Source organism: Hyperolius riggenbachi, chromosome 4 (assembly GCF_040937935.1).
Source record: "Hyperolius riggenbachi isolate aHypRig1 chromosome 4, aHypRig1.pri, whole genome shotgun sequence".
Taxonomy (NCBI): domain Eukaryota; kingdom Metazoa; phylum Chordata; class Amphibia; order Anura; family Hyperoliidae; genus Hyperolius; species Hyperolius riggenbachi.
This window is the reverse complement of record NC_090649.1, coordinates 236,540,572-236,567,959: the sequence shown is the minus strand read 5'-3', so window position 1 is coordinate 236,567,959 and position 27,388 is coordinate 236,540,572. Positions and strand designations below refer to the sequence as shown.

The following is a 27,388-nucleotide window of genomic DNA, read 5'->3' as shown; positions in this document are numbered from 1 at the left end:
CTGTAAACAGCCATTTCCCACAATGAAACAAGGTTCACAGACAGGAAACTGCCAGGAGTACCATGGTCCTCAGAGTTTCTTGTGGGAGGAGTTTCACCACAATATCAGTCATACAGCGCCCCCTGATGGTCTGTTTGTGAAAAGGAATCTGAACGGATATATCTGTCCAGCAGTGTTGCTGCCCTTGTGCACGCGTATCTGCGTGCAGGCGGCCCGCTCCCCTTCGCTATTACAGGGGATTGATTGCTGAAGAGGAACGAGTGTTCCCCTGAGGCAAATGATTCCCTGCAAATGAATCAAGATGCCTTCAAATCAGGAGGTATTTGATTCATGAACCGAAATGTAAAAAAAAGATCATCCAGGAGAGTGCTCAGCGCCACCTAGTGGCCAAAAAGTAAAATCAAAGTAGAAATGGAGAAAAAAACAACACACACTAAATAAAAACTGATTGACTCCCCACCCTGCCCATTCACTAAAAAAATAAAACACACGTTTAAATGTTTTTTTTTTTAAAAAATTACAGTTGAAAAAACAAACATAAATCGTTACCTTAGGGACTAAACTTTTTAATATGTATGTTGTGAAAGTATATTACTATATACCTTATTACCTTTAGCCTATATGGGCTTGTAATTAGTGATGGACACAAAACTGAAAAAATGCACCTTTATTTCTAAATAAAATATTTGCGCCATACATTGTACTAGGGAACTATTTTGAACGTTGCAATAACCGGGACAAATGGGTAAATAAAATGTGTGGATTTTATCCACTGCAGAACCTTTTTTGGCAAAAAAAAACCAAGATATAGATCATATAGGTATGATAAGTAGTGATAAAATTATTGGCGAATTAATGGAAAGGGAGCTGACAGGGGGAAATTGTCTTTGTCCTGTAGGTGAAAACACCTGCGGGCTGAAGTGGTTAATGTTTGCTTGAGGGTACCAGTGAGGTGATGAGCCGAGTCACTGATGGTGCAATACTAGGTGGGTACGCTGGATGGGGCAGTATTTCCACAAGTAGCTATTCTTTTTTGGAACTTCAGAATTGTTAGCTGGGGCACTGTCTTGAAGCAGTTTCATAACTTTTTGTAGCATGCCACACCTACTTAGTTTGATTTTCTTTTGTGAGTAAATTGGCTAATAGGCACCTGTAATTGTACCATCTTTTGGCAGGTAATCAGTCATTATAACGCTTCCTGATTACAAAATACTGTTAGTAGGACCTTTTGTGCTGATGCTTAGTCCTTTGCCTTCTTAGCAGGTGGTGAACCATCATGCCACCATTTCAGTAAGGCTACGTTTCCACTAGTATGGTGCAATTTCTTTGCGGAAAATGCATAAACGAATTTGCATGCGGATGTGAATTCGCATGTGTTTGTATGCAAATTTTCATGTGAATTCACATGTGTTTTCGTGTATCTTTGTAGGTATACGATTTTAACCATATCAGTTCTGTGTGCTTTTACAATGATTTTACACAAAAATGTATGCGAATTTGCATTAAAATTCGTATAGCAAAAACGCATGCGAATTTCCTATTAATTACATCACATGTGAATCGCACACTAGCCTTGTGGTGTGCAAATTCAGATTTTTCTGGCACAGTAAAACGCTCAGTTTAAGTGGAAACAGGCCCATTGACTATTAATGGCTATGCGAATCTGCATGCAGAAAACGCATGCAGATTCGCTCTAGTGCAAACGGGCCCTGACTGCTTTTAACTTTCAAAGTCAAAGTAATGTATCCAGCTTTAAACCTGAGAGATTAAATGTGAGAAAGTCCCATCCACATTTTTATACACAGGTTCAACAACTGTTGTCTTCTGTTTTTGACCAGCTTTTTGGAGAACTATACTATTTATAGATTTAACAACCTCACTCTTCTGACTGTGTTGTCACCAGTGGTTGAATGGGGTTAACTTAGAAAAAGGCTCAGATTCAACCACTGTCCTACAACCTCTAAAATGTCTAAGCTAGTGTTTCACTATTCCTTAAGATGGGGCTTCATCCTTATACACAGCTGTCATTGTCTTGCACAATCTGTAAGGAAATGACCCCCTTTCTAAAAAAAGACAAGGCTACCACTGTGGCTTCAACCTACCGTATATACTCGGATACAAGTCGACCCCCCAAATTTGACCCTCACAAGGTGGATTTTTTCAATTATTCAAGTATAAGTCTATATGTAATTATATGTAAGCCAGCCAGGTATGTGCCTCCAGTATAGGTAGCCAGTATTGTTCCCCCCAGTATAGACTAGGCAGGTAGGTGCATCCAGTGTATGTAGCAAGGTATAGTTGCCCCCAGTATAGGTAGGTAGCCAGTATAGTTGCCCCCAGCATAGGTAGGCAGCCAGGTATAGTTGTCCCCAGTATTGGAAGGCAGCCAGTATAGTTGCCCCTAGCATAGGTAGGTAGCCAGTATAGTTGCCCCTAGCATAGGTAGGTAGCCAGTATAGATGCCCCAGCATTGATAGGCAGCCAGGTATAGTTGCCCCCAATATAGGAAAGTAGCCAGTATAGTTGCCCCTAGCATACGTAAGTAGTCAGTATAGATGCCCCAGCATTGATAGGCAGCCACGTATAGTTGCCCCCAGTATAGGAAGGTAGCCAGTACAGTTGCCCCCATGTATTGGCTGCAGCGGTGGGGAGAGCGGGCATGGAGGCAAACATCTCACCTATCTTCCATCTACTTCCTCTCCCAGGCATCCCATGCGCTGATACCAGCGTCTCCTGTGATGACATCATCACAGGAGAGACGCTGGTATCAACACAAGGGGATGCGTGGTAGATGGAAGATAGAGGCTGTGGAAGGTGCGATGTTTGCCTCCATACTGCCCGCTCTCCCCGCCGCTGCAGCTGTCCGTTACCACATCCACCGCTGGGAGCAGTCTGCTCTGTTCTCCTCGCTTCTCCTCCACTCGCACTCTAACTTCCGCTCCCGACGTCATGTGACATCAGGAGCCGGACCATCTCTGAAGGGGGTAGACGCGAGTGAGGTAGAAGAGAGGAAGAGAGAGAACACTGTGCCCAGCGATGGATATGTGCCCTAAGCGACAGCTAGGGCTGCAATAGCAGCATAGGGGGCGATATACAGGCTGGGAACGCGAACAATCACTCGCGTTCCCATGCCTGTCGGCCGGTGACGGCGAAACCGGAAGTGTTCGCAGGCGGGTCCAGGCGCATCAGAGCAGAGCTGCGAGGGCACTGATCGGCTGCAGGGGGCTGAGGGAAGCCCCAGGTGAGTTCATCTAATTTTTTTTCTGTGGCTTTAGGTTCACTTTAAGTAAACACAAGATAACATTATCTCCAGTTCGGATGCGTCCAGCTTTCTCTGCACTGAGCTTGTAACTCCTGTGTTTAACTAATTGAATGCTGTTCTAGTAAAAAAAAATGGTGGTAGTATATAATATGATGTAAATAATATTTTAGAGCAAAGAAGAAATGCTGGGTTTCATTCCACTTTAAGTGGTTAAAGATGGTTGATGGTGAAACTGGGGAAGTGGACTGGGAAAATATTTTCATATTAACGCACAGATGCCCAGTAAATTCCTCCATCCAAGAAGCTATCTACAAAATTTTGACTAGGTGGCATAAGACTCCAGAGGCTTTACATAAAATCTTACCTAATTACCCAGCTAATTGCTGGCGTTGTAATCATATTCCAGCCACCTATGAATATATTTGGTGGGACTGCCCAAATATCGCCGTTTTCTGGAAACAGGTTCATAAGTGGTCTATCAAGATATCCCCTTTTTCTGTGCCGCTGAACAAGTTGGCCATGCTCCTCCACCACCATGATATGTCAATTAGAACATATAAAAATTCCCTGCAGCTACATCTCCTCAATGCAGCTAAGGTGCTGGTCCCCCAAAGGTGGGAATTAGTGAAGGTGCCTTCTATGAAGGAATGGCTGGCGAAGGTTGATTTTATCTTTGCTATGGTATAGCTAAGAGCCGTGAAGTTGGAAAGGATACATATGGTAAGTTTACTATCACTTGGGCACAGTGGGTTGATTTTAAAGACACTGAGCATTACGCTGCTCTAATGGCCTCAAGTTAAATTGTTACTATCCCATGAAGGGACTCCTGAGACACAGAGGGGAGATGGGAGATTTCTGGAACTCTGCTTTGCCCTTCTTTGTGTTCAGGGCCTGGTCTCTAGCTGCACATATACGCTTTGTCCATTTGCTATACCTAAATACCCATATGGCTGGAGCGATTGTTCTGCATTGTTCCCGGGAGTGGTGGGATGGATCCACTGCTCTGACATGTTTCGAGCACTCCATTTAGATGTAGTTAAGGGGTGTTCTCTGTAGGAGGGGTAGGTTGCTCACTTTAATAGTTTTATGTAGAATTAGCCTCATATGGGCTAGGATCTATATTATCTGATATATGATTCACTGGACTGGAGATATGCAAATAATCTCATCACCACAGTTGTTGGTCTACCTCTGCAGCCTCATGTTTATGCGTTTTCTACTTGTCATTTTGCAAGTATAAGTATACTATCTTATGCTTTAATTTAGTTATGACTAAGTGGTCTATTGTAAATTTAGATTTTCTGCTTACACATTGGTGTACTGTGATTTACATTGCTCTGTTTTCTGTTTTAGTAAAACTTTTTTTTTTTGTAAAAAAAAAAAAAAAAGAAAGAAAAAGCTCAATGGTGGAGAACAAGAATGGTCGCTGGAAAGGTAAGTGGGGGAAGAGACACCACCCTCCACTGTTCTCTATGCCACAACCACCAGGGAAAATGTAAGTGCTTCCGCCCATTAAGCTCTCACTGCTACTTGGAATCCAGTACTAAAAAATTACAAGATTTGGAGCCTACAGATGCAGCATTACACATCACCACATATAATATATATTTAACTATTTTTACATAAAACATACCGTAGTTAAAACTGAAAACATTGCTACTAATATCTTACCAGGACCCCGGAGAGAATATCTACCAACATTTTTTTTGTTGCTTCAGGCCTGCCAGGCTGAATTTTCTTTTCATTCTATCAGGTAGATTAGCTATGGAGCGGACAGCCTTGAGAGGCCTGAAGCTTCAAGAGAAAATGATGGTGAGATCTTGCATCTATAAATCCAAGAAAGCTATAAAAATCCAGCAACCACTTTTGTGTTCACCAGAAAAGAGTATTACTATTATGGTATTTCTCCATACAAATGCTAAAGTAGGTTTAAAGGGTCAATGTAAGGCATTGTCAGTCCTGGAATTAAGTAATTTATTTTCTTATGCTGTGAAGGTCTTACCAAAAAATACACACATTTCGGAGAATCCATGTAACCATACATAACCATACATAAACATATCTATCAAACACATTCTTCCAATTTTATGCAACTTAATAAAGCATATTACAGAGTTTAGTGAAAATATTTTGCAAATAAAAGATTTATCCACAGTACATTAACTAGAATCCAGTGGTCTTAGAAATTCAACACAAACTTATCCAATGATCTCTCTGTAGTACATGTATGCCATCAAAACACATTTCTAACGGTCTTCATAACGTGCATCACACAGAAATTTTATCTGTGATGAGATTAAAGACCCATTTCCTGTTCCCTTTCTGAATGCATTTATTAAAACTGTATTTGACACTTTTAGCGCACAGAAATGTTTATTTAAGGAAAATGTAATGTTTGCAATAAAGTAAATGAAAAATACTCATTGCAGAATTGGTCTCCTCACTGCAGATTGTTATTGTTCACTTTCTATTTTCACCTTCCTGTGTCTGAACCGAATTGCCTGCATTGACATAAGTATCAGGGGGTGACTAGTTCTTATTTCGCAGCAGGTTTTTGGATTATTTGTTACGCATTAATAATATAAAATACAGTGCAGATGCTGTACAAACTTTAAACTAGGGCTTTAAAAATATTTTGTTAATATAGCTATTTAAAGTCCAGAAAGCGTACATTTAAAAGCAATGCACCGCCATAGCTGGTAATTACATTATGGGTTATGTTGGCGCCCAATTTTTCAGGTGTGCATCCCGCCCAGTTTACTGGATTCTTCCAGAAATTCTAACTCCACTGAAAAAAGTTAAAGTGTACCTAAACTTGGGATGTCTTTTTAAAAAATATGTTCTGAAGCACAACTAGCTGTATTCCATTATTCTCTTTCAGTGAAATTCCTCAGAAATTTTCACTTCCATATGAAGGCCTCTTTCACAGTGCGACATTAAAGTTGCAGGTTAGAAAATGTTTCAACGCAGACCTACGCACAGCAATACTAAGTCTGTGCGACATTCACAGTGCACACGTTGCGTTTGTGTGTAACGTGTAGCGTTATTAGAAAGTGCTGCATGCTGTGCGTTCTACACGTCATTGGCTGCATTGGACTGTAGTGATCAGTAATGACTTGGAAACATACTATTCATTGCCTGTATGCTCTACTGTATGCGACCATAATGGAGCATTAAGTTGCGTTGAGACTTTTTTGGGGCATTGCGTTGTAATTTGCGTTGCGACTTTAACGTTGCATCAAACCGCAACGTCCTACTGTGAAAGAGGCCTAAATATTTAAATATTTAACTAATTGTGCTACATAGAAAATACACACCTTTTTTTGAACCATAACTCCATTTACAAAAAAATGAATTTTAAGAGCTGTATAACAATTTACAATTCTTTATCCTCAAGTTCACAGGAACTTCACATAAACTTTACAATATAGTGCGAGAACCACTTTACTGCAATTTTCTTGTTGGAATGTTGTTCCCTTTATTACCAGGTTATTGACCTCCCCTATATTTCTCTCTTGAGTCTAACATCTGCAAAATATTAATAAATAAGTAATAAAAGAATATAGATGGCTAAATGAGATGTGTTATATATATTTTTTTATTTGCAATTGTGGATTTTACCACTACCTGGAAAACTCACCATTATTAAGTCAGAAGGCCATAACTAACATGGACAGCTAACAGACATTATGCTCAGGCATAAGTTAAAAAGTATTTAGACATTAAGGCCTCTTTCACAGTGGGACGGTGCGTTTGATGCGACGTTAAGGTCGCATAACGTGCCCCTAATGCAACGCATTGAAAGACTATAACTTGGACGTTATAGTACATTCTTTAGCCCTGCGTGTGGTGCGCCGTTTTCGTCGCACAGTGATGGAACAAAAACGGCGCATGCGTTACATAAAAAAAAACATTACTGAGCCTGTGCAACACACGCAACGCAGCAGATTTATTGCTAAACGCACAGCATGCAGCACTTTCTAAATATTGCTACACGTTACACACAATGCAACGTGTGCACTGTGAATGTTGCACAGACTTAATATTGCTGTGCGTTAGTCCACGTTAAAACATTTTCTAACATTTTAATGTCGCACTGTGAAAGTGGCCTTAACGTTATTGTTACATGAAACATGTACAACTACGGAGATCAAGGATAGGTTTGGAAACTATTTATTTAGCGTTAAAGTGGTGGCATGTTAGTTTTCGTACTTTGCACTTATATTTTTGCAAACTATAAATTGCTAGCCATGCATCATGCACTGTTAACACTACCGTGCAGCAGCAACATTTCATGGGACTAGTTAATTTAACAAGCAGTACAGATAAACAAATTAGACAAATCTATGCATCTCAGAACATTAATTGATGTCATGGTGTTCACGCTGTAAAATCAATGTTGCATTTATTAGCTCAGAGCATTGTGAAGCAGAAGTCTTTAATAACCCCAATGTTTTACCATTTTAATGAGTAAATCAAAGCACTTTTGAGTACACAGTGTTGATAATGAATGAATCCATAAGGTTGTAGGATAGTAATCTGAATAACGTTCATTGTTTAATAATATAGTCTCCACAATACACTGAATCTCCAAAATGAACATCCTACAATAGTCTAGTTTGATGAAACAAAAGCAGAGAAGCAAAGAAAGATAGGACCATGCCTTTTACCAACGCACCTGGAGGCACAACTCCAATACCATCATCAACATCAAAATCTGAGAAGTCACTATCAATGATTCGCTGAGATCCTGTACAACAGCAAACCAGTATAGGTGGTCATTTCACAAAGCACACAAGAGGAATTATGCACATAGTAATTAGCAGATACCTTTCACCTGGAATTATTTCTTTCTGATTACACTTACTTTGTAATTTTTTGCTAGAATTTTCCCCATGTACATGTCTCCTTGGCAAGAAAGGTGATGGCTGAGGCAGAGGTAGCGAAGACTCATCGTGTGTTTGCAGTTTATACCAGTGAGGTTCATCATCTAATAGTGCAGTCTCTAGCTCTATGAGAATCTAAGAGGAAAGTTACACCGTGAGATGGAGATTTACACTTAACATACAACTTACACCGGGCATTTTCAATGAAAACAACAGGAGTGTACACATCAGGAGTGATTATATCTGCCCATGAACTGTACAATGATGAGCTAATTGTTTACACTATATCCATCTTAAACAAAAAATGAACTGATAAGAAAGCCCTTCTGTCTAGATGTTAACTGTTTCTGCTAATAGGCTGAGGTGGTTTTATAGCAGAGCTGGCTAAATATGCTGTGAATTCTTCCTGTTGTCTGCATAGGGTTGATGTCATCAGCAAAATGGCAGCTCCTAGCAGGCAAAAAAAAGAGGCAGCAGAAATCAGCTATGGGAAAAAAGTAACAGTGGAACATACGATAATGTGTTAAGCATGTCAGTTACTTTGCAGACAAAGGGCCTTATTCACTAGCTTTCGGTAAGATTGTCATGGACAGGCAGTGCAGGTCAGTGCTACCGTTACATAAGGGAATAGGGCGCATTGCGCAAAGCATGTTGCCTGGGTCACACGTGTGTTGCTATGGTAATGCATATCATGCTACTTACACCAGTAGCGTACTATGTGTTACTATTGCAACATACATTTGAATGCACAAACTTCATGAGGTGTACTACTCTCCTGACATTAGTGTCTGTGATGAATGAAAGCCGGCTTCAGCGAGATGCCGGCATTCATTAACAAAGTGAAACTAAACAGTTACACTTACTACTTCCCGTGTACTGTTTACAGTACTCAGGAATTTATTGCAGCGCCATCTTGTGGCCAAAAAGTAAAAATGAATCCACATACACTATTGTATATAGCAATGAATAAATTTTTATTATTTTTTTAACCCCTTATACTCCTTTCCTATAGTTACCAAAATAAAACACTTAAAAATAATAAAAAAATAAAATAAAATAATTACATTAAAAAAAACACTACATAAAACGTTACCTTAGGGATTTATTAATATGTATGTCATGAGGGTATATTACTTTTATTTTTGTACATAAAGGTTTGCAATTATTGCTATATTTAAAAAAAAAAAAAAAAACACTAAACGGAAAAAATGCACCTTTATTTCCAAATGAAATATTAGTACATTGTACTAGGGACACAATTTAAATGTTGTAATAACTGGGACAAATTGGCAAATACACTGCTACTACGTTAATGAACGTAGTAGCAGCCGTGCTATTAAAGTATTGCAGTCACTCTATATAGCATCAGGCGGTACTTCAAAGGCGCACGCATAGCTCCAAGGAGCATGCGTAGCTGACGAGTGCATGCTACACTGACAATAGCGTGCGCTTGCTGGATTAACTCACGCTGCTTATAGCGCCCATACATGGTACAATTATTTTCATCCAATCTTACCATTTCTATGTAGCATAAGGGTAAATTAAGGGAATATACTGAAAAGATAATTTAGGCAGTTCCCTTATATTTCATAGAAATAGTAAGATTGGATGAAAAAAAGTGTACCATGTATGGACACCATTAGTGTGGTAAATGAAGATAAATCAACCCCATTGTCCCAACCTCCAGTTACTACCTGCTTATATTTTTTCCTGCTGTGTACTTTAGGGACATACTTGCAGAGAATCACATTTCCGTGAGAGCTTCCTACTCATACTGAAAGACTCTCTGACCCACTCTGTGTATTATAGCAGAAGAATGTACAACAATGAACGATCTAGCAGGACAAGGGGTCAAACCTTAATTTACGCAAAAAATAAAGCCTTAAAAATATGTAACTCACTGTAATATGCCAAGCTTTATCATGATGATACACTTTAAAGATATTAGCAGTTTGAATGAATACCTCTCCAAGAAATTCACTTTCTTCTTCTTGCACTCTTGGCTGATCCCACACAGTTATTTCTAACATTCTTTCTCTAAAGTTTTTACGATGCACATGGGAGTAAACAAATGTTTGGTTCCATTTTGGTTCTGAGCTCCTCTTCACTGTTTTGGTCCTCCGCTTACTTTTATCGCTGTGAAAAGGCAAAATTGTAACAAAGTTATTTGCTGCCATCTAGTGACAGTTTATAAGATTGCAGTAAAGTATTTCCTTTAGTTAATGGAAAGGCTTTTTGCATTAGTTCGATAAGTTATGATAATTCATCTAAAAAAATGTTTAGAATGTATTAAAGGCAATTATAATTATAGATAGAAACAGTATATTAAAGGCAATTACAATTATAGATAGAAGCAGAATATACTGCTTGTTACCTTCTATCTGGAAGAAAATACATTTTTACATAAGGATTCCTTGGGCGTCCATCGGGCCTTGGTGGAAGGTCTATTGCTTGTAGCACAGTGACTATTAGATGATGTTCTACTTTATCATACAACAGTTTCACCTACATAAAAAGTATATTACTATTAGATGTACAGCCAAGTAAAACATTTAACAATTAAATAGAAGTGCATACAGAAAAGTGCCAATGCAAACTTAATCGCAGCACTTAAAAATTGCTTAAAACATGGTAGTCAATGTGTAGTAGCACCATACATTATTTATACCTTACTAGTGTAATGCTGACTTCTGAATACATCAGTTTCTAGATAGCCCATTGTCCCATTACAGCTGCCAACACAAGCACATTATTTAGAGTTATTGGTCAAGGATGCAGGTGGGTTTGGCTTGGATAAATCAGATTAACCTATCATTCTGATAAGCAGCAAATAGTCCCATGAAAATGTTTGTGTGTTTTGTTAGTGGGCCTGAACTCCTGCACAGGAAAGAAGGAAAACATAGAGAAATACACCCTGTATGGATCTAGAGAGTTTAGCCTCTCAACTCATCTGTGACTAATCACAGTGAAATCTGATCTCTTCAGCTGTGTCAGCTCAGGAGTCTCCACTGCCATGGCAAAGCTGCTAACGGGTAAACATAGGACATTAACAATATGTCTGCTTCCATGAAGGCAGGAAGTAGACACACTGCAGATTTATTGCAGGATTTGTATCAGCTGTAACAAATAAATTATTTCTTTACAGGTTGTTATGCTCTTGCATAACTTTTAGAGTATAAAGGAGGTTCTGAGTTCATGTCTGCTTTAAAATTTCAGTTCACTTTCCGGGTTACGAATTGAATGTTAACATCAGCGGTACAATTCTTGGAGAAAATGTATTGAACAATTTAAATGTACGGATTGTTGCACATGCATTTGGAGGTAACAATATAAAGTAATGATTTAAATACTTGAGGGTGAAATTTACAGAAAAAGCTATATTGGGTACACAGGGCAAGTGGCCTAATCCTGAGAATTGTGCAGTATTGTTTTGCAGGCACCAATGCCTTTCAACTGGATTTCTAAAATTACTGTTATCAGTGCAGGTCTTCATTTTCAAAGGGGTCAAGCAAATCATTTTTACTTTAGACAAATATTTAAAGCAGAATACACAATACAAGAGAAAAGTACTCAGGGAATTGTATATGACGTGTTCACAACGCACACCGCCACAGCCTTACCTCTGTGTACTGTCTAGTACTAGTGTGCCCCACCAGTTTGTGTATGAGGTACACAGGCCCTGCTCATAAGCTGACTTGGGATCCTTTTCCCTATACTCACGCCTGTGTCATTATCACTGACACATGAATGTATAGCACTGTTCTGTTTGTAGATTTTCTGTTTGCAAATGTTAGTGCACCCAGGGGCCTCTCAAATATTTAAAGCAGGTTAGTCCACAGCACAACTCAGTAAATTTGCTTAGATTAAAAGGAGATATGTCAGTCTACTCTTCCCACGTGTGACAGCAATGGAAAACATGTCTGTTATATTCAGTATTTAAAAGAAAATTGTGCAAACAGCACAAAAAAGCATATTGTAATGATCACATTTTTAAAATATTGGTCAAGCTGAAAAACTGTGATAGCCAACATCTGTTTGTTGTTGTTCACAATGCAGACGCTCTTCATTTATTTTGTAACTGAAGTCTTTGAATACCTATACCCAGAAATGTGTGTTAGATTTATTTGGACACAGATATGGTATGGAGAATGATTAGGAAGCATCTCATTAGTGCTGGAAAAGGAGATAATGAAATACAAATCTGTTTTTCATTATCTCCTTTTCAGGTAGCTAGTCTAAATATAGATCCTCTAAATACCAAACTGGTAAATAAAACACAATCTGTTGCATAATTTAAAAGAGAAACAAAGTGAAAGACTGCACATTCTTGGTAACATTTTTACCATAAAGAACTTTAAATCATTTGTTTTAAGTTATACTAAAGGATGCCAGCTCCCTTAACTTCTGCAGAAAACATCTGTAAGGTTCCCAGATGCTTTAGAATACATTAAGAAACATGCTATTAGCATTGTGAATGGCACATAATGCACACACACAATGATACATATTTTCCCAAAGGCAACAACCTCTAATGTACAATTTTGTGCACATAAATAAAGAGCATTCTGAAATAAAAATAGTCTATATCCAGGTTAAAAAAAAACCAAAACAAGTCCCCCTCCAGGATTTTTAACGTGAGATGCTTAATGACGCAGTTCATATTCCTCAGAGATGCAATACACAGATTGCATTTGTAAAGTATACTATAAATGTATGGAACAATGGAAGAAGAGTGTATGAAGATATAGATTTGGCTATTTCTAGATAAGCAAATACTCTTACTCTCCCTTGTGTCTCTCTTCAGTGCCTAATTGGTTTCAGATCAATAGCAATCAATGCACCGCCCTGGCACAGATGTCTTCTTTTGTCATAATTTGTATTTCAGAAAAAAAAAATCTGTGAGATTGTTCTGCTTTTGTCAGGATAATGGTTAGGCTCTTTGGGGTTTTAATACTTTCTGCATTCCATTGAGGAAATGTTCCCTTACCTTCCTGACCATGAGAAATGCATGGTTTTATCATAAGCCCAAATGGCGTTGCAAACAGGAAATTAGGGACAGCAATAAAAACATAAGGGGATTTGCATAGCTTTCCCACTTTACAAACCATTTTATTTGTTATTTTCCATGTTTTTACTTAGAGATGTATCTCATTTCATGTTAGGACAGTGATTGAGGGAAATTTTCTCTGATATGACTCGGACTGGCTGGTTCCTTTCCAGTTAGGATGACAGTGCCAATCTCCTCACATCTCATCAGAATGCATGTGAAGTATCAGGAAGGAGGTGAGAGGGGGTGACAGTTAGTCTGTCCCTGTAAGCTGATATTACCTGACCCTACCCACATTTTCCCTCTGCTGGAGAGATAAACACGTTTTAACCAGCACTGCAGTCTCACAATAAGAATCTACTGAGCAGTAGTCCTGCCACAAAGAACTAATCTCTATGGGTTGGGGAAGGTGGAGAGGGAGAGATGGGGAATGACCATGAAAAATCTAGGAGGTGGGACTAGGGCTTTAATTTAAAGCACACCTAAACTGGGAGGGATATGTATAGTAAACAATACAGATTGCCTGGCTGTCCTGCTGAGCCTCTGTTTCTAATGCTCTTAAGCATAGACCCCGAACAAACATGCAGGTCAGGTGAGACTGAAGTCTGACTGGATCAGCCACATGTTTTTTCAGGTGTGTGATTAAGACACTACTGCAGCCCAAGAGACCAGCAGGATGCCAGGCAACTCATAATATTTAAAAGGAAATAAATATGTCAGCTACCATATCCTTCTCAGTTTAGGCGTACTTTAAAGCTGTTTACACACTGATGATAATAGCTGAGTATCTATTGGCTTTAGTCTGCACAGGACTCTCTATGCAGACAAACAGATGGCCTCCACATTGAAAAGACTGTGGAGGTCATCCAATGTCTACACTGTGGCACATTGTAGAAGCTAGATGAAGAAAAGGGGCAGTGTGTATGTGAAAACCTTGTTAGTTGCACACACTACAACCACAGTATCTGCTGCTGCTATCAGATAGGCATAGGTAGCAGGACCTTGAAGTGGTGTATTAGTGGGCTTAGACAAGCACTGGAAGTACACAGATCTTTTAGTGTTTCATGACAAACGATCTGTATGATGTGAACAGTGATCCTGTTATGTTCTTCAGTAGCATCAAATATCAATCCTGCAATAACCTCTAATCGGGTGCTTTTAAAAAACGTCAAGTACTTGTAACGTCTGATCTGGATACCATAGTTAAAGAGACACTGAAGCAAAAAAAAAAATGATATAATGAATTGGTTGTGTAGTACGGATAATGGCTAGAACATTAGTAGCAGAGAAAATATTCTCATATTTTTATTTTCAACTATATAGTTTTTTTTTTTTTGTTTTTTTTTATAACATTGCTTCATTCTCTAATATTTGCTATTTACACACTACGCAGCATTCTAAATGATTTTACAGAGCAAGCTAGTGAACTTTTGAACTGTCCTTTGGAGAGAAAAAGAAAATACAGTGACTGACAGCTGAGATAATAAGCTTCAGAAGACAGAGCTCTCTGCGACTTTGAAAGTGGTGGAGCTCAGTGGCTTTGTTGCATAGATACCAACGGCAGTTTCTTAACTCTTCCTGTACTGGAAACAATATTAGACTCATGTCTCTGCTCCTAATGTTTTATTTCTTAGCTGTTCTACACATACAAATAATTACCGTATTTTTCGGACTATAAGACGATCCGTACTATAAGACACACCTAGGTTTAGAGGGCAAAAAAATGGGTGAAAAATTACCAAACCTGGTGCGTCTATGGTGCAGGGGTGTCTTATAGATGTTCTCCCCGCAATCTCCTCCTGTCCCCCTGGTGTCCTCATCCTTTCCCCCTTGGTGTCCTCCTCCTGCCCCCTCTATGTCCCCTCCTCTCCCCCTCTGTGTCTGCCTCCTGTCATCCTCTGTGTCTGCCTACTGTGCCCCTGTGTTTTTCACCTGTCCCTCTGTGCCTGGCTCCTGTCCCCATGTCTGTCACCTGTCTGCCTCCTGTCCCCCTCCCCCTGTGGCTACCTCCTGTCCCCGTGTGGCTGTCACCTGTCTGCCTCCTATCCTCCTGCGGCTGTCACCTGTCCCCCTGTGACTGTCACCTGTTTGCCTCCTATCCTCCTGTGGCTGCCTCCTGCCCCCTATGGCTGTCACCTGTCCCTCTGTGATTGTCACCTGTTTGCCTTCTATCCTCCTGTGGCTCTGTGGCTCCCTCCTGCCCCCTATGGCTGTCACCTGTCCCCCTGTGATTGTCACCTGTCTGCCTCCTATCTGTGGCTGCGTCCTGTCCTTCTGTGTCTGGCTCCAGAAGCCCCCCCTCTTTTTGGCTCCCGTCCTCCATTAACTGGCTCCAGTCCCCCTCCATGTCCCTGTGTTCTGCGCTCTGCCTGTAGTAAGAAATCAGCGGCAGTCGCCATCACTCACTTTATCCAAAGAGTGTCTGCGGCGATCAGCTGCCCTTCCCTCCTTCTCGCTGGTCTTCTCCGGGTCCCCGAAGTCTTTATCGATCCCAGACTGCAATTAGAAATCAGCGGCGGTAGCCCGCAGGCAGGCATTCTCACGTCATTCAGTGAGCTTGCGGCGATCAGCTGCTTTTGCCTCTCTCACTCCTCCCTTGCGGCTGGTCGCATCTGACCAGGAAGTGCTGCCGCTAGGAGAAGGAGTGAGAGAGGCAGAAGCAGCCGATCGCCGCAGGCTCACTGAATGACGTGAGGATGCCTACCTGTGGCTACCGCCGCTGATTTCTAATTGCAGTCTGGGAGCGATAAAGACATCGGGGACCCGGAGAAGACCAGCGACAAGGAGGGAAGGGCAGCTGATCGCCGCAGACACTCTTTGGATACAGTGAGTTATGGTGACTACCACTGATTTCTTACTACAGGCTGAGCGCAGGACACAGTGAATACACGGAATCCCTGATGTTGCGGCGGATCGGTGGTTCCGATCGGCGGGCGATCGTAGGTCGGGGATTCCCTGTATTCGGACTATACGACGCAGGGACTTTTTCTTCCCACTTTTCAGGGAGAAAAAGTGCATCTTATAGTCCGGAAAATACGGTATATCATATATTTTTTTCACTTCAGTGTCTCTTTAAGTACAGTTTATATTTAAACTACAGTGCAGCCAAATTTGTGGAAGTGGGTCTCAACATTTCCTGGTTTATTAGAATTGAAGAGTTGCGTTCACTACAGCATTTAATAACAATTGTACTTATTAATTACAATGTTCATAGTGGACTTATGGCAAGTTAATTAAAACTATATAAGTATTATAGCTCCACAACTAAAGACAGATACTTACAGACAACTGCCCTGGTAAGACCTGAGGTGCATCTTTGAGAGCTCCGGGGCTGGTTGGAGATATAACAGATATTGAAGGCCTGTCCATCTTCTGGGACTCAAAAGAACTTGAACCTTACACATACAAACATAGGTTTCATATTAAAAAATATATGTACTAGTAGAGCAAATAAAAGTTAGTAAAACTATATTTTTACGAGCTATTAAAACAATACTTTGCCAAATAAGGATTGCCAAGGTTCAATAATGTTCAGATAACAGTACACGTTAACTTGCTGACCCATCCAGAGTTACCCACTCCTCTTTTATAAATGAAATAATGAAGATACACGTTTATTTGGTTGAAAAGATTAAACGTCATGTGTATGTCATCACCCACTGATGAAGTCTAGCTCAAAGAGGTTAGTTATTATAGGGAGCTTGTAACTTTGGTCTGTTGGCATTTGGAACCAATTTAGCCACAGAACAGAGTACACAAGAACAAGCAAATTATACTGAGTGGATCTTAACTTACTGCATTATATCACTGATCCTTCTCTGGTCATTAGGTTATGGCTGAAACTATGAAGTGAATCTATTGTCACTTGTTAACAGAAGTCAACAAGGGAAATCATTTGTCACTAACTGTCCTTCAACCCAAAGAAAGAATGCCTTGTCAGACTGTAACTGCACACTTTTGCGCTAATAACTAGTGCACAGTATTATTAGGACTGAAAGTACATTGAGAAGACTCTGACTAAACAAGAAGACAGCATTACTAGTGAGTGCTTGGATCATATCATCAGTTCTACAGAATACCCAGATAGCTCATGGTGACCAAGATCTACTAGGAAAGGACAAGCCCTATCCCATAGAGCCACATTAATCCCTGCCATGCACTGATGAGGACCAGAGAGTCCAAAACATGCAAGCTTGGTTGGTGTGGCTCTGTAAAATGTATAAGCTATAAGTTTGCTAAAACGCAGAGGTTCTGGATGTTAGCCTAGCTTCAGGGGCATAAATGATGATTTGCATATACAGGAGTGATGCATGATAGGCTACCACAGTTGCTCACATAAAGCTGAATTATTGCAAATACCTACTGTTTTGAGAAGTCAAATTATACTTATCAGCAGTACTGTGATACAAAACAAGCTTTGCAAAACAGAAGTTTGCCTTATTAAAATAGAAGGTGCTGTTTTATGAAGGCACATTTCTGTTTTGCATAGCATTTTCAGTAAGAGGGTTTTTTTGTGTCTTTCAGACCCTTACACACTCCTAGGAGTTCTGGTTCACCATGAGCTTGCTGGGCAATCTGTCAAACAACCTTTGTGACAGTGAAGCATCCCAATTCTGTTATGTAAGGAGATCACAATCATTTCAGGGTTTTTCAGTTTATATTTTTATAAATTGTAATGCTAAAGTATTTATCAACCTATATTAGTAAAAAAGTGAAATAAGAAATACCACCTACTAGATTCTAATGGCGGATGGGAACTTTCAGGCATCCTTGGAATGTCACTGTAACAAAAGAAAAAAAATATAGTATATTTAATACTAGTATCACACAGCAAAGTGACATTAATCGGCAGAGCTGTTTGAGGAAACAAAAGCAAAAATCGCAGCAAAGAAGTATTGGTTTATTTCACATACTGCTTCTTTGTTACTGTAATTATGTTTACTGTAGTTTGGTTTAGCACAACAACCTTGTTGTAATGTTTCCAGCAAATCAATGAATACATTTAGTATTTAAAAAATAAGAATGCACCAGAGTCCTCTATTCCAGCATCGAAATTAAGATATAAGACCTTTCAAATCTTAAGTGAAAACGTTTGTATGTTTACATCGTTTAACCACCTTAGCGGTATGGACGAGCTCAGCTCGTCCAGTACCGCCAGAGGGTGCCGCTCAGGCCCTGCTGGGCCGATTTTGTTCAAATAAAGTGCAGCACACGCAGCCGGCACTTTGCCAGCCGCGTGTGCTGCCTGATCGCCGCCGCTCTGCGGCGATACGCCGCGGGCAGCGGCGAAAGAGGGTCCCCCCAGCCGCCTGAGCCCTGCGCAGCTGGAACAAATAGTTCCGGCCAGCGCTAAGGGCTGGATCGGAGGCGGCTGACGTCAGGACGTCGGCTGACGTCCATGACGTCACTCCGCTCGTCGCCATGGCGATGAAGTAAGCAAAACACGGAAGGCCGCTCATTGCGGCCTTCCGTGTTACTTTTGGCCGCCGGAGGCGATCAGAAGAACGCCTCCGGAGCGCCATCTAGTGGGCTTTCATGCAGCCAACTTTCAGTTGGCTGCATGAAATAGTTTTTTTTTTTATTTAAACCCCCCCCCCCCCCCGCAGCCACCCTGGCGATCTTAATAGAACGCCAGGGTGGGGACCTCTGTCGCGAAAATCTTAAAATTAAAAATGTATGTAAGAATATACAGTTAAAGGAGTTGTAAGGCAAATTTAAATAAAATAAACGCTACTTACCGGGGGCTTCCTCCAGCCCCAAGCTCCCAGGTCCTCCCTCGCCGCATCTCTGCGTGCAGCCATTTGCCGGAGCTCAGACCGGGTCCCCGGCGATGATGTCAGAGCGACCTGGAGGTTGCTCTGTACTGCGCCTGTGTGATCGGCGCTGTCAATCAACGCCACGTGGGCCGGAGCGGACTGCGCAGGCACAGAACTACTGCGCCCGCGCAGTCCGCTCCGGCCCATGTGGCGGTGATTGACAGCGTCGATCGCGCAGACGCAGTACAGAGCAACCTCCAGGTCACTCTGACATCATCGCCGGGGACCGGGTTGGAGCTCCGGCAAATGGCTGCACGCAGAGATGCGGCGAGGGAGGTCCTGGGAGCTTGGGGCTGGAGGAAGCCCCCGGTAAGTAGCGTTTATTTTATTAAAATTTGCCTTACAACTCCTTTAAGAAGTATGTTTCTTCGGGTACATATTATGATGGCGCGCTCAGTTCGGCGCGGAGAGAGCCGAATGACGGCTTTCCCCACTGCCGCTAAACTCCGAGGCGGCGTTAAATACTATTTCCCCTCCAAGTTGTCGCAACTCGAGGGGAGATGTAATTCGGGGTCTGGCAGCCGCCAGAGCCCCGAATTACCATTGCGCAGGGTGCGCATCATAGTATTGCTGCTATGACGGCGCCCAGTTTTGCACGCTCAGCTCTCAGAGCTGCATGCGAAATGAACTGATCCGGTTTCTTCCCGAGTAAAATGAGCCATAAATTACATTTCTCCTATGTTGCTGTCAGTAAGTAGTAGAAATCTGACATTATTAACAGATTTTGGACTAGCCCATCTTCTCATGGGGGGTTCTCAGGGTTTTCTTGATTTTTAAAAGCACTTAGTGAATGGCAGTTCTCCGTCCAACTGCCAAAAAAGTGTACGGTGAGCAGGGAGGTTGGCCAGCATTTTTGTATAAATATTTTTCAGGGAATGTCTTCATAAAGAATAAAGGCCATGCTGAGAATCCCCCATGAAGAGATGGACTAACCCAAAACCTGTCGGTAGGTAGAAGATATCTGAAAGAACTGACAGGTTTTGGACTAGCCTATCTCCTCATGGGGGGTTCACAGGGATTTCTTTATTTTCAAAATGCACTTAGTGAATAGAGTTGCTCCATCCAACTGCCAAAAAAGTGTACGGTGAGAAGGGAGGCTGTGCAGCATCTTTGTATAAATCTTTTTCAGGGAGTGTCTTTAGAAAGAATAAATGCCATGCTGAGAATCCCCCATGGAGAGATGGACTATCCCAAAAGCGGTCGGTAATGTCAGATTTCTACTACTTACTGTAAGTGACAGCAACATAGGAAAAAAGTAACGTATGGTTCATTTTACTCAGGAAGAAACGTACTTCTTATTTGTATGTGCTTAAAATTTTAAGATTTTCGTGACAGTTCTTCTTTAAGAATACTTAATGGAGTTATCAGGCAAAGAAAAAAAAATGAGTTTCACTTACCTGGGGCTTCTACCAGCCCCATGCAGCCATCCTGTGCCCTCGTAGTCACTCACTGCTGGTCTGGTCCCCCTCCATTAGCTAGTGTAGTTTTTACGCATTCCCGCTGGTGCAGGAACATTAACACATACATTTTTACACGTTCGTTGTTCAACGCGTAAAAATGTACGCGGTGAACCACTAACGCGTAAAAATGTATGTGTTAATGTTCCTGCACCAGCGGGAATGCGTAAAAATGTATGCAATGCGGCCCGCCGACCCCGAGGTCGGCAAAAACTTAACTAGCTGATGGAGAGGGACCAGACCAGCAGTGAGAGACTACGAGGGCACAGGATGGCTGCATGGGGCTGGAAGAAGCCCCAGGTAAGTGAAACTCATTTTTTTAAGGACCGCCTAACGTCGATAGGTGGCGGCGGATTTAAGTGGTTATTACACGGAAACGGCCGCTCATGTCAGTACACGTAGGGTGTCTCCGTGAACAGTGTGTGAGCCGCCGATCGCTGCTCGCACGCCTAATGTAAACACGCGGGGAAGAAATCAGATCGGCGATCCTCGGCCTCTGATTGGCCGGGGATCGCCGGCATATGATAGGCTGTAGCCTTTCCTATCCTGCGCCGCTCTAAAAGAGGAGGGGAGGGAGGTAAGCAGAGGGAGCGCAGAAAACGCTGCGAAGGGGGGCTTTGAGAAGCTCCCCCCGCTAATCACAACTAGCCGGCGGCGATCAGACACCCCCCCCCCCCCCGGCAGGACATCCCCCTAGTGGGGAAAAAAAGGGGGGAAGTCTGGTCACCCTGGCTGCCACACGATCTGTGCTGTGGGCTGAATAGCCCACGCGGCACAGATCACCAGAAACACCCCTGGTCCTTAAGAGGTTAACTAATGTCAGTAGCTATTATCTCTCCTTCAAAACAATCTGGAAAACTAAAAGAAAAATAATGTTTTACCACAGGATTAGAAGACATTTAAGTGCTGATGTTACCCAGTACATTACATTTAACAAAGGGGAGAAAAGAGATGCAGAGGGGGACTGTCAAAAAGGGAAAGAGTTGTGCAGCATGCAGTGCAATACATACAATACATTTAGATAAATTATGCGGATAGACTGCTCTGCATGAGAGGAGCCAACGCTAAGGTCTATTAACTTAAGGTTGTTCAATAAACTACAGAGCAGGTCTGTTTGCTGCTAGGTTAAATGAGCAAATTAAGTTTACAAATTACTGTAATAAGGCCTAGTGAACAAAACAAGAATAACGTGTGTGTCACTGTCCCTACCTGCTTAGAAATAAAGTGGTACACTCACTACAACATAAATCTTTCCTATTTTCATTGGAAGGTAGTTTCTGGGGAGTGTCTGCAACACCTCAACCAAATAGCCGTGTGTGCTAGGGCTCAAAACAAGAGCTATTATATGGTAGAGAAAGAAAGCCCTTAAAGAATAGCACCTTCCACAGCAAATTTAGGAAAACTATAACAAAAGTCTTTATTCAACTGTAGGTATAATAATAGTCACAATATTGATGATTCAATGAAAAATAAAACCATTTAAAAACAAATAAATGTTCCAACATAATCCCTACTGCATATGAAACAATCACTCTAAATGCAATAGATTGTATAATGACACAATGCTGCTGTCAGACAGAACACCCGACAGTGGGCTCAATATTGAGCCCAACAGGAGGAGAACCTGGGTTCAGTATACACAACCTAGTGTGATGCAAGGCCAATAAAACAACACCTGTGCAATAAAAACACATGAATAAATATCACATATATGAAAATAAAGTACACAATTGCTATCCAGATATACAGTATTAATAGTGATGAGAGGATGTCTGGTAGAAAATTGAGGCAAAGGAGCAGCCCATAGGAAAAAGAGCATAAAGTGGAGTAGTGCAAAAAACAGGCGATACTTAGCCCAGAAATGATAAAGGTCAATCTCAGCAGAACAGCAGGGAACAAGGAAGCCCCTCAGAGGACATGATCCCACCAGTTCCGCAGGCGTCACCCCGCTTTATCAAGGAGAGAGGATGCCTTCAATTTTCATTTGAAGGGACAAATTATTTACTAAAAAAGCCTGGGTAATGCCTCATTCAGGACTCTCTAAATACTGACAGTGAACTTGAGACCGTCCATTCTGTCCCAAAAGAAGAACAGTGACATAAACTGTGGAAAGAATTGAGATACAATCTTGTCATTAATTAAAGCACACCTATATGAAAGCTGTTATATTAATTTCCTTATAAAAAAATATCAGTTGCTTGGGTACACTGCTGATTTTATTCCTCTAAAACGTCTAGCCATAGACCCTGAACAAGCATACAGATCAGATGTTTCTGACTGACAGAACTGAAGTCTGATTGGATTAGCTACATGCTTGAGATCAGCAGGACAGTCAGGCAACTGGTATTGTTTAAAAGGAAAGAAATATGTCAAGTCTCTCTCTTCAGGTTTCCTTCCTGGTACACACAATAAGATTTTCTGGCAGATTTACTGCCAGATCAATTATTTCCAACAGGTCCGATCTGATTTCCGATTGATTTTCCGATCGATTTTTCATAGATGTGAACGAAAATCGAACAGAAATCAAATTAGACCTGTTGGAAATAATCGATCTGGCAGTAAATCTGCCAGAAAATCTCATTGTGTGTGCCAGGCATTAGAAAGGGGACAGAATCTACTATAAACCACTGCCAGTAGAGTATATTGTATATAATTGAAACTATCCATTTGTCTTAAGATATCACACAGTTTTAGTTAATGTTAAAACACTTTAAAAATAGATTTTTATACACACATACATTTTTTATTATTTCATAACCTATTGACCTTTTTATCTATCCACTGCACTCAAAAACTGTTCTCTGACAGGAAAGAGCTTTATAAAGCGCCAAAATAAGTAGGAAATCAAACAAGAGATACATAACGATACAGACAATGATATACATGAAATATGGACAATGGTTCAAAATACAGAACTGGTGATTACAATAGCAGATTTAACATGATGAATAAAATCTATAACAGAGTCCAAGCTATTAAATGAATCACATTCCAAGACACAAACGGTTGAGAGAGCCCTGCCCTTGCGAACATACAATCTAAACGAAAGGTGGAGAAGTATACAGTATATATACGGGCAGTGCGTGACTAGGTAATTTAGTAAAGAGTAAAACTAAACACGAGGTTGAAGGGTGTATGGCCTATATGCATCATAATACTTGAATTTGAACAATTAAACAAAGTGTAATCCAACCAGAGTAGTTTCAATTGCTACCCATGTCCTCTTTAGAGATATTTTACCTAATTTCTCGCACAGGAATTATTTAACACAAAGATATGAACAACAAGTACAACTTTACATCTTTCCACGTTGCTAAACATTTTTTTTCTCAAATATTTTTTGTCATATAGAAGGAAAGGAATGCAATTTCAAAAACTAAACTCTGGAAAGAATACAAAGTTTCTATCCATTTCTTACCCTATACAAAACAAAAATTAAAATATACTGTAGCTTAAGTTGAATTTAATATTATCAACAGTAGATATAATTCACACAGAGTAACAGGACTTTAATGTATGCTATAGATGTTTCTTACCCAATGGGCCGGGACACAATGATCTCCACTTGTGGTTCTGATTTTGATTGTAAAATAATATTGTAAACATCTTCATTTGTTGCACCTGGTAAAGGTTTCCCATTCCATTCTAGAACCTCATCACCTTTAACATAAAAGAAAAAAAATAGTAGATTGAAAAAGCATATTGTCTATATTCGCAACTAAACATCGCATCCAAATGTTACTGTAAATAATTTTTTTTAATTTGCAACCTATCCTGAGATGAATACTGGCCACACATTTTAACACTGCAGTAACATAAAGAAGTGATTGATCAAATTATACTGTCTTTGCTCCATCAACCTGTAGACAAAAAAAACAATCAACTGACAGCTGGCTTTTGCTCGAGAGTGATTATTTTATTGTTGAAGTAACAAAATGACTGTTCATACATGTAAAAAAGGTGTGAGGAAAAAGGGGCACATGCTATAGCCATTAATGAAGTTTGAGTTATTGTGTTCTGCTTTATGTTGAAGGATAGAAAAAGCTAGGCACTAATTGTAGCAAAAAAGAAGGTACCTTTAATCCACGGTGGTTAGATACATCAGGGTGTACAGTGGGGGTGAGGGAGGCCTGACAGCTGTTTCGCTAACTAGCACAATTGGCTATGAAGTACGCAATCCGGTGAAGTCCGTGTTACCACATCTAGTGCCAGGCTGTTTCTCTACTATAGTGTTCTGCTTTTTATATCGGTATTTTCCTTTTCTTTCTACAGAGAGACCTTATCCATATCATGAATTGCCATTTGAAACATAACGATTTGGAGCTGCCAAACCGTTATTGATATAACCTTTAAAGTGTTTAGTCATGGCTATAAAAGTTAACAGCAAGCCCACACAACTCTTATTGATTTGAGCAGGGGTGTCAAACTCAATCACGTAAGGGCCAAAATCTAAAACATAGTCTAAGTCTCAAGGTAAATAGTTTATTAAGATTTTACAATTAATAACAGTCTCCTCTGATAGCCCACAGAGCTCTATTTCTAAGAAGAAGGTGAATTGCGGCATTGGACTCTTATGGAAACTTGGGTGCTGGACATAACAGCAACCCCACACATCTCTATTGCTAATGATGTCAGGTGAATTGCGGCATTAGAGAGCACTCTTTTGGAAACGTGTGCGCTGAACATAACAAGCTCACAAAACTCTATTGCTAATGAGGGGCAGGTCTTTTGGACAGGACTTTTATGGAAACATGGGTGCTGCACATAATGGCAAGCACACAGAACTCTATTTGCTAATGGAGGGCAGGAGAATTGCGGAATTGGATAGGACTCATGGAAAAGTGGGCGCTGCAAATCATGGCAAACCGACAGAGCTCTATTGCTAATAGGGGACAGGTTAATTTTCGGCATTGGTCAGTACTCTGTCCTCTCTCTCTCTCTCTGAAAACGTGCAGCTGGACATAGCGGCAAGCCCACACAACTCTATAACCGTACTCCATCAACAATAGAATCCTGTCTAATGTTGCAATATACCCGTCTCCTAATTAGCAATAGAGTTCAGTGGACTTGCCATTATATTCAGAGCCCTTGTTTCCCTACAAGTCCTGTCCAATGCAGCAACAAACCTGTCTGCCATTAGCAATAAAGTTCTGTGTGCTTGCTGTTATATTCAGAACCCAAGTTTCCCTATGAGTCTTGTCCAATGCTGCAATAGATCAGTTCCCCATTAGCAATAAAGTTGTGTGGGCTTGCCATTATTTTCAGCACCCTTGTTTCAATAAGAGTCCTATTCAATGCCACAATAGACCAGTGCTCTATTAGCCAAAGAGTTGTGTAGACATGTGAAACATTTTTGGTTTTCATAAAGATATAAATTGTATTGCTGAAAACAATGATTTCAAAGTGAAAAACTGTATGATTAGCTGCTGTTTTTCGAGTAATTGGGAAAATTAAGGTTGTAACTAAAAGAAGAAATGCATTGCCAATAATTTGTAAAATATTTGATGCTGTTTTGGAAGTAAATGATAAAATTATGGTTTTAACAGAAATTAAAAATGCATTGCCGGTAATCAATACCACATATGCCAATAATGATAAATACAAAATTGTTATTTCAGACGATAAATTAAAGCGTGTGCCCACATTTCAAAGTAGGAGCCTTTTTGCAGCTATTTACATGGGGGGTGGCGATTAAAATTAGTTGTCAGGAAAATGGTTTGCGGAAGGGGTGATATGGTTTGCGACGGGGGTGGCTAGGGTTAGGCATTGGAAAGAGGGGGGGGGGGGGGTTCTGTGTGACAGTAAGGTTAGGTTTAGCTGTAGTAAATTCTAGGTAATATTTACCGATATTTTACGAATTTAAATTACCCCTAGCACCCAAATTTCCTGGCGCTTTTTTTTTTTACATTCGTCTTCCGAGGAACAGATAATAACAAGACAATATACTTTGTAAAGCACTGTGGAAGATGTTAGCGCTATGCCAATACTAAATAAATAAAAAGTACTTTTGTACTTTCATGTACCATGAAAGATAAAGTATATTTGGAAATGTGTTACTTAAAAAGAAAGTCTTCTTGCTACCTGAAGAGAATTATATTCACTGACCTCTTAACTAATTACAGCTACAGACTTATGGACTAACAGCTACTGAAAATAACCATAGGTAGTCAATCTGCTTGTAGCTGTGGTGATGAGCCTTATGAATGTTGTGAATGCATAACAAAATCTGCTATGTCGTCTTGAATTTATTGAGTGAATAATTCCCTAAGCATTTTTCCATCTGCATTATCAACATTATTTGAATCACTGGCCGTAATTCACTGGGAAGATGTACCCAAGATGTACCCAATAAGCTGGCCAATTAAAGTAAAAAGCATTTATTGTGCCTCATATAAGAATATTGTCAGTTATAAAAGCTAGAGCAGTTCTCTGTACGACAGATCATAACATAGAAAATAATCAAACCAAAGTTTCAAACCAAATGCTGAACCAGCAAACAAAAATCCCTCTTTAGCAATACTAAGTGCACAGCCAGCAGCTAGCAGGTGTAATTTGTTAGCTATTGATATATATATATCGTGGTGTAGCATGGAACATACAGACTAATGTCTCCTGGGAACATCTATTATTGCACAGTCATTTGTAATTTCCAGCTGAAACGGGACAGAAAAATGTCATCACAGTGTGTATTTATTAGCTAACTGAGCAGATTTAGATTGCAATATTTTTGATCTACTAGCTGGTACATGTCTAACACTGTAAAATTACGGTGTTCAAAGTATAGAGATGAGCAACATGAGAAATCTTCTCTCAGTGCATGGCTTTGCACTGCAGCTTCTTTGGCAATTTTTTTTCAGCACCAAACCATCATGTCTAAATAATGTTCATCATTAAACTTTCACACCAATGTTATGTCTAGT

General features: G+C 40.4%; 1 protein-coding gene across 18 annotated transcripts in view; it reads right to left on the bottom strand.

Moving 5' to 3' along the window:
- Positions 1–27,388, bottom strand: part of RIMS1 (regulating synaptic membrane exocytosis 1) — a 443,920-nt gene that overhangs the window by 219,391 nt on the left and 197,141 nt on the right. For 17 of the 18 annotated variants that reach the window (XM_068281486.1, XM_068281464.1, XM_068281474.1 and 14 more), the window contains 7 exons: positions 24,005–24,128; positions 17,930–17,976; positions 16,478–16,590; positions 10,523–10,653; positions 10,113–10,284; positions 8,130–8,283; positions 7,941–8,012 (listed from right to left, as the gene is read on the bottom strand). In XM_068281486.1, the coding sequence (XP_068137587.1) occupies positions 7,941–8,012; positions 8,130–8,283; positions 10,113–10,284; positions 10,523–10,653; positions 16,478–16,590; positions 17,930–17,976; positions 24,005–24,128 (813 nt within the window). The remainder of the gene's footprint in view (positions 1–7,940; positions 8,013–8,129; positions 8,284–10,112; positions 10,285–10,522; positions 10,654–16,477; positions 16,591–17,929; positions 17,977–24,004; positions 24,129–27,388) is intronic. The other variant, XM_068281467.1, reaches the window with a different exon arrangement.